Genomic DNA, 15339 nt, shown 5'->3' with positions numbered 1-15339 from the left:
TCATGGGACAATCGCAGGATACAGAGGGCACCGCTCCCCCAGCCTCAAATTTTGGTAAAGTGGCTACTACGAGAATCCAGAGGAGGCTGAAATTGTTTAGTGCAGGGATGCAGTCACTGAGGAAATCCCTCCATCCACAGAATCTCAAGGGTCTGAAGGGACGTCCAAGCTCTTCTACCTAAGCAAGCCAACTCCGACGTCCTAGACAGGTTTCCTTGAATTCTGAATTCAAGATGACTTGAGCAGTGTCACACAACCTAAGCAGCAAGTCTTCTTTCTATTTGAGGTCTGGCTTAGGAGTGCCCATTTTTGTTAAAAGTCCCAGGTTTAAGTAGACATCATATTGGTGGGGGAGAGACAGCAAAGGCATGAAATCTGTGTTATGGCAAGGTTGGTATGACTCCACAGTTATGGAAATTAAAGTGTTATCTCCACACACAAAGATACCCAAGGGTTATGTCGTCCACTAGTACAGACAGCTAAAAGATTAACTGTAGTACATGATCCAGCTAAAGTTACTTTTAAGGTATTTCCTTAACAGTATCGAATAATGAAATGAAAGGGATATAACATAGTAGATAGACTCAAGGATGATGGTTCTTGACAGTTTGACCATACGTCCCTGGACAAATTCATTGACCTCTCAATGCCCAAGGCAACTCTCAAACACTACAAGCTGCAGAACTGTTTCCTCACCTGGAATTGTTCCTCATGTTAATTAAATCATCTCTTATAGCATAGTAATATTCCATCATAAGTTCTCCCTGACATCCTCTGCTGTGGGGGCTTGCCAAGTCATTCTCGGGGCTGCTCAGAGCACTGGCCCTGAAGTTGGGAGGACCTGAGTTCAAATCTCACCTCAGATACTTACTAGCTGTGTGACCCTGAGCAAGTCACTTAACCCTAATTGCCTTAAAACATCCAGGGCCATCTCCAGTCATCTTGATATCTATCTCGCTACTGGACCCAGACAGCTCTGGAGGAGGGAGGTCAGTGACTTTGTATAGCCCTCCCTCACTTAAATCCAATTCAGTGCAAGTCATGACATCACCCTGATGTCATGGTCCTCTTCAAGAATGAATGACAAGGGGGCATCTGGGTGGCACAGTGGATAAAACACCAGCTCTGGATTCAGGTGTGCCTGAGTTCAAATCCGGCCTCAGACACTTGACACTTACTAGCTGTGTGACCCTGGGCAAGTCACTTAACCCCCACTGCCCTACAAAAAAACAAAAACCAAAACAAAACAAACAAACAAAAAAGAATGAATGACAAACAGGCAGCTAGGTGGCGCAGTGGATAGAGCACCAGTCCTGGATTCAGGAGGACCTGAGTTCAAATCTGGCTTCAGACACTTGGCACATACTAGCAGTGTGACCCTGGGCAAGTCACTTAACCCCCATTGCCCCACAAAAACAAAACAAAAAAACAAACAAAAAAAAGAATGAATGACAAACAACAACAACAACATTCTTTGGAATCCACCTGTCACCCAATTCTCACCCGTGGCTTCAAGAAGCTGTCATGAGTGCAATGGCCACACCTCAGCTTTGGGCAAATGAGCTAAATAAATCTGAGGGTAACCAACAGGCCTCAAACCCATCATCAAGTTAGACGGATGTCTACCCCAAGCATATGAAGACTTCCCCCTACTCCCCCACTCCAGGAGGAATGGGCCTATGAGAACAATTTGTTCCAAGAGCCATGAAAGCCGCTAAAGCAGGCTCTGTAGACTGCTTAGAGCTTTGTCAGATATCAAAGACACCAAGGTCATTCACTGCACCCTGGGCCATTGCCAGTCCTCTTGACTTTTGTCTTGCTACTAGACTTGGATGACTTGAAGAGAGAGTGAGGCCAACAACTTTGTTCAACTCTGCCTCACTTAAATCCAATTCCTATGCAAGTCAAGACATCCTCCTGGGATAACAAGAGGCCTATCTCTTCCTCCCTGTCCATCCTTTCTTTCCCTAATCCCTAGGAAGTAGGAATAAGAAGGAAGGGAGACAGGAGACCTTTCTGAGGAAAAATCAATGCACAAAGAGCACTAGATTTGGAGTTTAACGACCAAGGTTCAAACTCAAGCCTGATACTTCTTACCAGTGTGGACTTGGGCAAATGACCTAATTGATCTGGACCACGGTTTCCCCAGCTGAAAAATTTGAAGTTTGAACTAGTTATCCTCAAAAATCCTTTCTAACTCTAAACCTATGATTCCATCACTTGTTAAATGACTGACAAGTAGGGGATGTAGAAATTCACATAAATCATGGGTCATAAACTATCCCCTGATAGCAGAGTAATATTGAGGTCATCGCTCTCACTGGAAGAAGGAAACCTTATTGAAATAGATTTCTTGGGGCAGCTACGTGTCACAGTGGCCCTATGTGTCACAGAGCACCGGCCCTGCAGTCAGGAGGACCTGAGTTCAAATCCAGCCTCAGACATTTAACACTTACTAGCTGTGTGACCCTAGGCAAGTCACTTAATTCCAATTGCCTCACTAAAAAAAGAAAGAAAGAAAGAAAGACAGAAATAGACTTCTTCAGGGCAGCTAGTAATGGAGTAGATAAAGCACTGGCCCTGGATTCAAGAGGACCTGAGTTCAAATCTGACCTCAGACACTTGACACTTACTAGCTGTGTGACCCTGGGCAAGTCACTTAACCCTCATTGTCCTGCCAAAAAAAGAAAAAGAAATAGACTTCTTCTAGGCTTAATTTATGACTTACCCAAAGTCCAATTTTTCCTGTATATATATCTTGTTGGTATATAGTTATTGCATGTTGTCTCCCCCAGTAGATTGTGGGCTCCTTGAGGGCAGGGACATTTTTTGCCTTCCTTTGCTTCTAGAGAGCTTACTACAATACCACACATATAGTAGGCACTTAATGAAGGCTAGCTGATTGACAAGAATTAAGGATGGGAACATCTCATCAAGACTAAGATGAACTCTAACATCCTGTTCAGCCCTGAATGTCTCTTTATCAGTATCTTTGTGTTACTGAATTGTATCTGCTCTGACCCCCACCCCCCACTCCCTTTCCTCCTCTCCTCTAGTTCAATTAGGTCAGGAAAAAGTGAAAGAAAACAAAATGTCTGGCTCTGTAAAACCCACCACGGAGACCAAAACAAATTCCTGTGTTCTAATAGCTACGCAACTCCTACAGACTCCCCCTGCCCTTTTCCCTAGGAAACCCAATGAGCCTTGATAATCAAGAAAGCTGTGGCTCTAGATAATGATAATGGCGACTGCTAAAGTTTGTTAGCACCAAGGGTCTTATAGAGCACTTTGTAGTAGGGGCAGCTAGGTAACACAATGGCTAGAGCATGGGCCCTGAAGTTGGGAGGACCTCAGTTCAAATCTCACCTCAGATACTTACTAGCTGTGTGACCCTGGGCAAAACACTTAACCCCAATTGCCTTAAATGTCCGGGGCCATCTCCGGTCGTCCTGATATATAAATCTTGTCACTGCACCCAGATGGCTCTGGAGAATAAAGTGAAGTTGGTGACTTTGCACAGCCCTCCCTCACTTAAATCCAATTCACTGCAAGTCATGACATTGCCTGGATGTCATGGTCCTCTTCAGAACAAAGGACAAACAACAACAGTATAGATAGTATCTCATCTGATCCCGACAACAGTCCTGTGAGTGCCTGTGCCACTTTACAGATGAGGAAACTGAGGCTGCCATCTCATAACACACAACTAGAGGATAACAGAGCCAGGATTCTAACCAATTCTGGTACTTTTGCTACTAAATCATTGGTTTTGAAATCAGAAGATCCACGTTCAAGTCCTAACTCTGTCCATTGATATCCAGGTCACCTTGGAGAAGTCATTTGCTTTTCTCCAAACCTCAGCTTGCCGCTCATCTAGAAAATGGGAAAAATAAAACTTCTACTACCTACCTTGTAGGGTTGTTGTACGGAAAAGGCTTTGTCAACTTTTTTTTTGGGGGGGGGGGGGCAATGGGGGTTAAGTGACTTGCCCAGGGTCACACAGCTAGTACGTGTCAAGTTTCTGAGGCCGGATTTGAACTCAGGTCCTCCTGACTCCAGGGCCAGTGTTTTACCACTGCGCCATCTAGCTGCCCCCCTTTGTCAACTTTTTAAAGCACCAGAGAAAATGCAAGTTATCGTTGTAATTTTCTCCCCACAGCTGACGCCCAAGCTTGGAGCTCTAAGCAGCCCAGACAACTGGTCACACTCAGTTCAGTTCCATTTCGCAAGTCACTTCCTTTAGTACTGTGATGGGGAGAAGAGGTCAGCTTCCTGTCGTACCACCCCTGGAGAAGGAGGCCTTAGTTCTTCAAAACAAACCAAACAAAACAACCGTACAGCAGCCCCGTGTTAGCTATTTTCCCTGTGTTCTTTCCCTCAGTCCCAACCTACCTCCCCCAAATCTTCCATTCATCTTCTTACATTGGTCAGGATCTTCACAAGTTTTAAAACTTCTCCTCAGTTTCCCCCTCCTAAAATAGTAGGTCCTTTTGGAAACATCTGTATTGGGAGCCAGGATCAAGATCCATTTTAATGTACTGCCTGTGTTCTCTGACAGGAGTAGACTTGATGGAGTTGCATTGGTGTATTTTTCAATCACATTGTAGTGTTGTCGTTCAGTCATTTGAGTCATGTCCAACTCTTTCTGATCCCATTTGAGGTTTCTTTTACAAAGATACTAGGGTGGTTTGCCATTTCCTTCTCCGGCTCATTTTACAGATGAGGAAACTGAGGCAAACCGGGTGAAGTGACTTGCCCAGGGTCACAGAGCTAGTAAGGACCTGAGGTCAGATTTGAAGTCAATTCTTCCTCAGTCTAGGCCTGGTGCTAGATCTCTAACTGCCCACACATTATACAGGGTAGGCCAAAATTCACAAAGTCACGAAGGGGTTTCAATATTTAATAACTCCTTTATTTTTTAATCACAAATAGCATATGTAGGAAATAAATGTGTATAGGAAATAAAGAAATGTATAGCAATATATGGATAGGAAATATATATATATGGATAGGAAATAATATATACATGGATAGGAAATAAAGAAAACTAATATTCAAAAAGTTATTAAAACATCAGACCCCTTCGTGACTTTTGGCCCACCCTATTAGTGTCCAAGCTTTAAAGTTAGAAGAGATTTTGGTCATCTGGTCCAACCCCCTCATTTTATATATAGATGGAGAAACTGAAGTCCTGGGAGGTCAAACAACTTGTTCCTAGTCATAGAGGAAGTAGCAGAGCTGCGGACTGAATTTAGGTCCTCTGACTAATAAATGAAGTATTCCATCCACTGTTCCATGCTAAATTACTTGCCCTATGGTATTGACTGAATCCAGGTAATAACGAATCATATTTTACTGGGTTCAAATTTAAGTCAGGGGGCAGCTAGATGGTGCAGTGGTAAAGCACCGGCCCTGGATTCAGGAGTACCTGAGTTCAAATCCGGCCTCAGACACTTGACACTTACTAGCTGTGTGACCTTGGGCAAGTCACTTAACCCTCATTGCCCTGCAAAAAACAAAAAAAACAAACAACAAAAAAAGATAGCATTCACACACGCAAAAAAAATTTAAGTCAATTATATTCTCAGCAATACAATGATCCAAGCCAATCCCAAAGGACTACTGATGAAGCATACCATCCACCTCCAGAGAAAGAACTGATAGTGATGGAACACAGACTGAAGCATGCTATTTTTCACTTTCTTTCTTTCATTTTTTCTTTTATTCAAGTTTTCTTATACGAAATGACTAACATGGCAATGTTTTACATAATTGCACATGTATAACCTATATCTGATTGCTTACCACCTTGAGGGGAGAGGAGGAGAGGGAGGGAGGCATAGATGGAATTTGGAACTCAAAACTTTAAAGAAAAATCAGTTATTATTTCACGGGCCATGACTCAGCTGATGAGATTCCTGAGTCCAGGTGAGTGGGATGGGAGTACACCCACTGATCCCTGTAATAGAGACTCGAGGAGAAAGGAGGCCAAAGCATTGATTTATTTCTTTCGAAAGAAAGGTGACCACACTCACTGGGACAACCAGGAGGTGTGACACACCAGGATTAGAAATCAAGCAGTTTTTATACTTTTTACAGACATCTCATTTGAGCAAAATGCGGTAATTGGGTTCAGCCATAAATCATTCTCCTGGAATGTTTAGCGATTACTTATTTTGCAACATTTTCAGTTTCTGCAACAACTTTATCATGTCTACGTAATGTCTCAGTGCAGACTCTTTGAAACAGTTTTTAAGTTGATATGCCTATATTTAGAAAGGGGGGATAGTAGCTTCCCATTATTGCCTCTCTCTAGAAAAAAAAATAGAGGGAGAGAAATAGGGGGCTGTAAAGGACTTTAAGACTTTGAGATCAGATCACTAGGCCGAAGGGGGGGCACTTTCCATCTCAGTGGAGGGTCATATCCATATGTCCCTCTCACAGGTAACAATGGCCTGTGTGCTGGGGTTCATGAGTCTAGAGCTAGAAGACACCTCAAAGTCCATACAATCCAATCCCTCACTTTATAGATCAGGAAACTGAGGCCCAGTGAGGTTGAATTGTATCCCTAGGCCACACGGATAGGGCAGCTAGGTGATGCAGGGGATAGAGTGCCAGGCCTGGAGTAATGAAGACTCATCTTCTTGAGCTCAAATCTGGTCTCAGACACTGACTAGCTGTGTGACTACTGGACAAGTCACGTAACCCTGCTTGCCTCACTCATCTTCTTGAGTTCAAATCTGGTCTCAGACACTGACTAGCTGTGTGACCCTGGGCAAGTCACATAACCCTGCTTTCCTCAGTTTCCTCATCTGTAGAATGAGCTGGAGAAGGAAATGGCAAACCACCCCCTGGATCTTTGCCCAAAAAAACCTCAGATGGGGTCACAAAGAGTCAGACAAGATGAAAATAACTCAACAACAACCAAAGGTCACACAGATAACGTCAGAGGTGAGATTCTAACCTAAATCCTCTGGCTCCAGCATCATTGCTCATCCCACGGTACCAGTTTACTACATTTACTTATGCTAGTCAAAAAGCACACAGTCCTTATTCAGGAATTTGCCATCACTCTTAACCTGGTGCAGTCTGGATATCCTGTTTTTACATTACACTTCAAAGGAAAAAAATCTGAGATGGTCTCATAACCTGCTTACCCCACAGCTGTGCAGCTGCAGCTGCAAAGATCTCTGCCCCCAGAATTCAAGCCTTTCAGCACAACATTGTCACTCACCATCAGGGGATGGTAGCCCAGCTGCTCCCTATGTCCTGAGCTCCCCTTCAAGGGTCACAACACAGCCAGCCTGTACTCAACAGATCCTTTGTGTCTGTACTTTGACTTTCTGTATAAGTAACATTCTAGCAGCTAGGTGGCACAGTGGGTAGAGGTGGCACAGCGGGTAGAGTGCCAGGCCCAGAATCGGGAAGACTCATCTTCTGAGTTCAAATCTGGCCTCAGACACTTCCTAGCTGTGTGACCTTGGGCAAATCACTTCACCCTCTTTGCCTCAGTTTCTTTATCTATAAAATGAGGTGGAGAAGGAAATGGCAAACTGCTCCAGTATCTTTACCAAGAAAACCCCAAATGGGGTCACGAAATGTTAGACACGACTGAAAGGATTGAACAACATAAGTAACATTCAGCTAAAGCACTAGTTTAGGTGGGGCTGTGGCTTCAAAGGATTAGTTAGCTTTTAGTTGCTCTCATGCTAGTTAGTAAGATTTTAAACCCACCTGTGTGTCTTATATCCGTTGTTTATTTCTGTTATAGAAGCTCAGGAAAGAAGATGAATCTAGGCTGGCATAGCTGGGGAAGACTTCTTGGGTAGAATCAGAAGCAAATGAGGGTGGGGTAGGGAAGTTTCAAAGTAGCAAATTCAGGTTTGATAAATTTGAAAACCCTTCCTAACAATCAGAGCTGTCCAAAAGCAACATGGGCCAGGGGACAGGCAGCTAGGTGGCGCAGTGGATAAAGCACTGGCCCTGGACTCAGGAGGAACTGAGTTCAAATCTGGCTTAGACACTTGACACTTACTAGCTGTGTAACCCTGGGCAAGTCACTTAACCCCCACTGCCCCGCAAAAAAAAAAAAAAGAAACAAACAAAAACAAAATCAGCATGGGCCCCTTGGGCACTGGTGGGCACCTCCTTCCTGGTTGTCTTCAAGCAACGGCTGCATGACCATTTGTCCAGTATTTTATAGAAGGGATTCTAGTTCAGATCTGAGTTGGACCAGGTGGCTGTAAAATTCCCTTCCTACACTAAGATTCTGGGACTAAACAGAGGGTCAGCAAAATTGTGAGGCAGGCAAAGGGTCGGTAACTTTCTACCCACTTTCATTCCTAATTGGAAGGTTTCACTACCATGACAAATGGAAGCCGACTTTCATGAGACCTTTATCTGAGTGACAATAGAGAGGTTGAAACAACATTCAGATGCAAAATAGCTTTCTCCTTCTATTTTATTTTGACACTTAGAAATACACAAAACTGCCCTGCCTTGTCCTAAAGTCAATTTTTTTCCAAATCAATTTTTTTTAATGAGGAAATATAATAGAGTGGAACAATCATTGGGCTGGGAGTTAGGAGACACTGGGTTCTAGTCCCTTCTCCACCAGCTAGAGCAAGTCATTTCCCCTCCTCCAACCTCAGTTTTCTCTTTTGTGAAATTAAGGGATTGGATTAGATAAAGACTAGATTACTTAACTCCTTCTCAATAGGCAGATTGTAGGGGTGTACAAACAATGGTGTCATAGATGGAATCTAAGAGATAATAATATTAATAGAAAGCAAAGATTTGCAAAGTGATTTCTAAATATTATCTCATTTTATCCTCACAACAACCCTGTCACTCCCATTTTACAGATGAAGAAACTGAAGAGCAGAGAAGTTAAGTGATTTCCAGTTTTGGTTTTTTTGGGGGGGTTTGGGGTTGTTTTTCTTTTTTGGTGAGGCAATTGGGATTAAGTGACTTGCCCAGGGTCACACAGCTAGTAAGTGTTAAGTGTCTGAGGCTGGATTTGAATTCAGGTCCTCCTGAATCCAAGGCCAGTGCTCTATCCACTGTGCCACCTAGCTGCCCCTGTGATTTGCAGTTTTAACACAGATTTGGAAGGTTCAGAATACCCAAGGCCTAGTACAAAGGAAAATATAATTTATAACAAGGCAGTAAAGTTGTTCAGTCATTTCTGAGTTGTATCCAATTCTCTGTGATCCCATATGGAGTTATTTTGGCAGAGATACTGGAGTCGTTTGGCATTTCCTTCTCCAGCTCATTTTACAGATGAGAAAACTGAGGCAAACAGGGTAAAGTGAGCTAGGTTGAGGGAAGATACAAAACAAAGGGCAGTCAAGGAAAATGATATCAATAGATCCATTAGGCCCTTGGGTAGAATTGGGCACTATCTACTTGGGACCCCAGAGGGAATGGGACACCTTCCCCCAAAACAAGCAACGTCTGATGGATTTTTTAAAATCAGTTATTTGTTGTTTATTCAGTATTAGGGTTAGTATGACACTGGAGGAATTGGTTGCACCTTCGTACATAGATTTTTTATATAATATGGAAATTTACAACTATTGATATATATATATATATATATATATAGGTAGACAAAATCAGGTCCTCTGGAAGGGCGATACATGGGGCCATGCTGGAGAGCCCTAATGGAGGGGAGCACAAAGATAATCAGTGCATCCAAGTTTTACTACTCTATGGTGTTTCGTGTCCAGGAATGTTGTCTTCTGGACCTACTAGAACCTACAGCACCTACAAGGCAGACAGGGGGTGGGGTTGGAGAGCCAGTGCTGACTCTGCTTAACATCAACTAGTTCAAGACTGTATATATCCAGCATCACTAGGCAAGCAGGGTTTAACAAGTAGCCACACTGTATTATTCCCCCATTTCTAAGTTTAGGAAGAGCGTGTTCATAGGTTTAATATTTCTGGTGTCACTAATCAGAGGAAAGATTTGACCTACATGAAAAGCACATCATACCTAATCCCTTAACCAGTGTCATGTTCTCTAGACAATAAAGTGGCAGCACAGTAAAAGACTTTAAAATTGCAGCTCCTTCTGGATTCCCCAAAGAGTATCTGCCCTCTTCTTTAAACGGGACGCCTCATCTGGATTCAGGGTTACCTTCACCATATCTGAAATGCCATTCTGCCCCAAGACACAGGGGACACTAAGGAAGACATCTTCGTTAATGCCATATAGGCCCTTAATCATGGTGGGAATTGGATGCACTCTCCTAAGATTCTTCATAATGCTTTCTGCCAGATCTGCCACAGACAATCCAATGGCCCAGGAAGTATAGCCCTTCAGCTTGATCACCTCATCAGCACTTTCAACCACCTGTTTATGAACTTCCTTCCAATTCTCTGAATCAGCATCAGTTCCCAAAGCAGGATACAGATTCTTCAGAGACACACCAGCAACATTCACACCACTCCATACAGGAACACCTGAGTCTCCATGTTCCCCAAGGACCCATCCATGACAACTTGAAGAATGGACACCAAGTCTCTCCCCCATTAGGTAATAGAAACGGGCAGAATCCAGATTGCAACCACTTCCAATAACACAGTTTTTAGGAAAGCCACTTAGCTTCCAGGCCACATATGTCAAAATATCCACTGGATTGGAAACAATAAGCAGCTTGCAATTAGGGCTGTATTTAACAATATTGGGAATGATAAATTTAAAGATATTCACATTATGCTGGACCAAATTAAGACGACTTTCTCCCTCCTGTTGACGTGCCCCAGCAGTAACGACAACCAGCTTTGAGTTTGCAGTCACACTGTAGTCTTTGCCAGAAACAATCTTTGGTGTTTTGAGGAAAAGGCTGCCATATTGGAGATCCATCATCTCTCCCTTTAGTTTGTCTTCTTTGACATCAACTAGATGGCGCAGCTAGGTGGTGCAGTGGATAGAGCACCCGCCCTGAAGTCAGGAGTACCTGAGTTCAAATCCGACCTCAGACACTTAACACTTACTGACTGTGTGACCCTGGGCAAGTCACTTAACCCCAATTGCCTCACTAAAAAAAAAAAACATCAATATACTTGGTCTTCTGGGGGCAGCTAGGTGGCAGAGTGGATAGAGCGCTGGCCCTGGAGTCAGGAGTATCTGAGTTCAAATCCGGCCTCAGACACTTTACACTTACTAGCTGTGTGACCCTGGGCAAGTCACTTAACCCTCATTGCCCCGCAAAAAAACAAACAGACATCAACTAGAGCAAGTTCATCAGTCAAATCCTTCATTAAGATACTGATGGCACATGCCATGCCAACTGCACCAACCCCAACAACAGTGATCTTGTTTTGGGGAACCTGGTCTTCCTTTAGAACATTCCGAATCTGATCCTTGACAGTAGTTGCTATTTTGGGGGAAATCTAGGTTGCTGGTCAGGTTGCGAGGAGTTCTGAGTTAGATGTGAGACTGCTGCTCCCGGACTCGCTGTCTGATGGATTTTTATAGGATTGTATTTGGATTTTATCTGTTATTTTAGCAGGACCAGGCATTGGGGAAAGGGAATGAGGACTGATTTCTTCATTAAGAAGCTCAGAGAGACTGCTGTATTCCTTCCACTCACCCAGGGTCACCCAGCTAGAAAGTGTCTGAGGCAGATACTGCCGCTAATTCCACACCATCTACTGTCACCCAACTGCCTGTCATCTAATCAGACCCATCATTTAAAAAAATATGACAACTAAGGCAAAGAGGAATACAATGATTTGCCTTAGATCACGCAAACAGAAAGCAGCAGAGCCAAGATTTGAACCCAGATTCTGTAGCCCCAAATCCAGTGTTCTTACTACTGCTCACACATTTCTCTCCTCAATCCAAGACTGATAGATATCGACTAATCTTATAATTTTTTTTTTTGCAGGGCAATTGGGGTTAAGTGACTTGCCCAGGGTCACACAGCTAGTAAGTATTAAGTGTCTGAGGACAGATTTGAACTCAGGTCCTCCTGAATCCAGGGCCGGTGCTCTATCCACTGCGCCATCTAGCTGCCCCTTCGACTAATCTTAGATGCTCCAATGGGGGATATAATAGAGAAAGAGCTTTCTTCCCTTTGTCCTCAATTTCATTGAAATGGGAATGAAGAGGTAGACAAATCAAGGATAGCACTAAAGTCATCTCCTTCATGAACTCTTTATCTGTTGCTGTCTAATTGATTTTATTTTTTTATTATCTTTTTTGTGAGGCAATCAGGGTTAAGCGACTTGCCCAGGGTCAGTCACACAGCTAATGTCAAGTGTCTGGGGCCACATTTGACCTCAGGTCTTCCTGACTCCAAGACCACATACTCTATCCATTGTGTCACTCACCTGCCCTCACTAATTGCTTTTTTAAAAATAATTTTTAAAAAATGTAACTCCCCCCTGCAAAAAAACCCCCAGGCTCCACCATTTCTTTTACAAAGCAGTTGCCTGTAGCAACTCTCAAGCCCATAATTTGCTTTCTTCCCACCACCTTGTAGGTGTGTCTACTAGCTATTCCTTGAACATAGCTCTGGATCTTTGTTCAGGTCATATTCCCAGTCATCCCTTTCCTCAGTGCTTTTCTCATCTTCACTTCTTCAAATCCTCTAAGACTAAGATGAAGTCTTTACAATTCCTTAGAAAGGGGGCAGCTAGGTGGCGCAGTTGATAGAGCACTGGCCCTGGAGTCAGGAGTACCTGAGTTCAAATCTGGCCTCAGACACTTAACACTTACTAGCTGTGTGACCCTGGGCAAGTCACTTAACCCCAACTGCCTCACTAAAAAAAAGACAAACAACAAAATAAAACAATTCCTTAGAAAGTCTTCCCTGACCCACTTCACCCAGCAAGCTTTCCTTCCCTCAAACTCCTATCATTTACTCCCTGCACCACTCATTGGTCTCTTGTGATTGGACACGCATGACATCTCCCACATTGTGTTCTTGTATTCATGGGATCTAAAAATGATTTTGAGATGAAAGGAACCTTAGGGATCTTTTGGTCCAACCCCAAATCAAGTATAGTTTCTACTACATTATCTGTTATATCCTGTTAGTATATTATGGTTTTATAAGGACCCCTTGGGGAGAAACTATGTCTTAGACCTCACATCACCTTATGTAGATGCCCAATAAGTAAGTGAGGAAAGAAGAGTAACACTTTTGTTTTTGTTTTTTTTAATTTTTTGCAGGGCGATGGGGGTTAAGTGACTTGCCCAGGATCACACAGCTAGTAAGTGCCAAGTGTCTGAGGCCGGATTTGAACTCAGGTACTCCTGAATGCAGGGCCAGTGCTTTATCCACTGTGCCACCTAGCTGCCCCAGAAGAGTTACTCTTAACGAAATAGTAAAAATTACCAAAATAATCAAGGTCTTTGATGCGATGATTTCATTGTTGGGATTATACCCCCTTGTGACAATTGGAATGACACCACCTGCTGGAGAACTACTGTAGGAAAGCTCCGCCATGAGGAGAAGGCATCTGAGGGCAAGCCATGTGGTTAGTTCCTTGGCGTCAGGAAGTGACGTTTGCTTGTGGGTACTGTCTATCAAAGCTACCAGCCAATCAACTTGAGGAGCCTCCCATTTCTGGGAAGAGGACACGAAGTAGGAAGCAGACTCTGGCAGAGGGGTTCTTCCTCTTTTGGTTCCTTAGCTCATCATGGTGGGTCGGATGATGGGGTCTCTTAGAAATAGTTAGATTTTTACCTTTCTCTCTGATCCTAATGCTCTTTAATAAATACTTAAACACTTAAATACTCTTGCTAAAGCTTATAATTTATTGGTGACCACTCATTAGATTTTATATAGTATAGCTAGAATTTTAGCTCCTTATACCCTACAGTATTTTTTTTTAAAAAAGCTATCCATTTAAAGATTTTCACAGAAGAATTATGGGTAATGGGGAGGAACTAGAAGTAATATAAATGTACAGCAGAGTAACACTTAAATAAATTATAGTACATTAGTATAACAGAAAATTATAATTAAGATAAGTTGAGGGAATAAGCATTTATTAAGTACCTACTGTGGTCCAGGCACTGTACTGAGCTTTACAATAAAAAAGAATGAGGAATGCAAAGAAATCTGAAGAAACTTTTATAAAATAATTAAAAATGAATGTAACATCTGGGGCATCTTTCTCTCTCCCATTGGATCTCTAGAATAGCTACCCCAGGTTTCAAATGCTCTCTGGTCTGAATATACAAAACCATAATTCACAAGTCCCTCGTTATCTTTTCTCCTGTTAAGCAAAGGAAAAAATAATTTAAAGCAAAGGCATTTAATGAAATAGTATAAAGACAGGCAATTCCCCTGGAACATAATCTCTCACAACTATCTCATTGGGGACAAGGGTAAACACACAGAGCTCACTAATGAGGTATATACACACGGGGAACATGTATGGCCAGAGCACATGTGTAGCAAGGCAATTCACAACTCTGATGGCCAGTGTCTCCTGGTGATGATCCAGAGCTGCTCTCACTGAGCTTGTTGCCCAGTGGGTGTGATGTCTCATGTGGGCACTGTGCCACCTGGGCCAGTTCACACTGTCTGCTTGATAGCACTCCCTTCTGTCAGCTTCTGAGCTTAATCTCTTCAAGACCATCTGCTAGATATTTTAGCTTCAGCATTCTAGGGCAATGGTCTTCAAAGTGGAGTTGTGGCCACCCGGGGAGTCATGGAATAAGATCAAGAGGAAATCAACAAATCAAAGGGTGGGAAGATGGGTCACATCCCACTCTCTTCCTCCATAGCCAGTTGTGGACTTGTCTCCAACACAACTACCCCAGATAGTCTGTAAATGCTTATTAAGCACCTAATATGTGCCAGACATTGCTCTAAGCACTGGGGATACAAAAAGAAGCATACAGAGCTTACAGTCTAACGGGGGAGATGACCAGCAAACAAATATATACAAATAGGCCATTTACAGGATAAATAGGATTAAAAGAGGGAGGACTCTAAAATTAAGAGAGATTGGGAAAGACTTCCTGTAGAAAATGAGATTTCAGTTGGAATTTAAAATAAACTGGGGGAGGAAGTAGGCAGAGATAGGAGGGAGAGCATTCCAGGCCTGGGCAAATAATGACAAAAATGCCTGGAGCCAAAACATGGAGTGTCTTGTTTGTGGAGCAGCAAGTGGGCCAGTGTCACTCAATCGAAGAATATATGTTAGGGAAGAAGGTATAAAAAGACAGGAAAGGTAAGTTATAATAGGTTTTGAACCCCAAACAGAAGATTTTGTATTTGATCCTGAAGGTGATAGGGAGCTACTGGAGTTTATTGAGTAGGGGATGTGATATGGTGGGAGGTGCGCTTATTATCCATTGTTTGTTTCAGT

The 15339-nt window shown here is 43.0% G+C and overlaps 1 protein-coding gene across 1 annotated transcript; it reads right to left on the bottom strand.

Moving 5' to 3' along the window:
* Positions 1 to 10057: 10057 nt before the first annotated feature.
* LOC122749377 (L-lactate dehydrogenase A chain-like) lies at positions 10058 to 11368 on the bottom strand. Its single transcript, XM_043995730.1, has 2 exons — positions 11229 to 11368; positions 10058 to 10905 (listed from the first exon to the last, which is right to left on the bottom strand). The coding sequence occupies exons 1-2, from the start codon at positions 11290 to 11292 to the stop codon at positions 10058 to 10060; spliced, it is 912 nt and encodes a 303-aa protein (XP_043851665.1). The 5' UTR covers positions 11293 to 11368.
* Between the last annotated feature and the right edge of the window lie 3971 nt (positions 11369 to 15339).

Source organism: Dromiciops gliroides, chromosome 3 (genome assembly GCF_019393635.1).
Source record: "Dromiciops gliroides isolate mDroGli1 chromosome 3, mDroGli1.pri, whole genome shotgun sequence".
NCBI lineage: Eukaryota > Metazoa > Chordata > Mammalia > Microbiotheria > Microbiotheriidae > Dromiciops > Dromiciops gliroides.
Note: the sequence above shows the minus strand (reverse complement) of the source record. Positions and strands in the feature narration are given on the sequence as shown.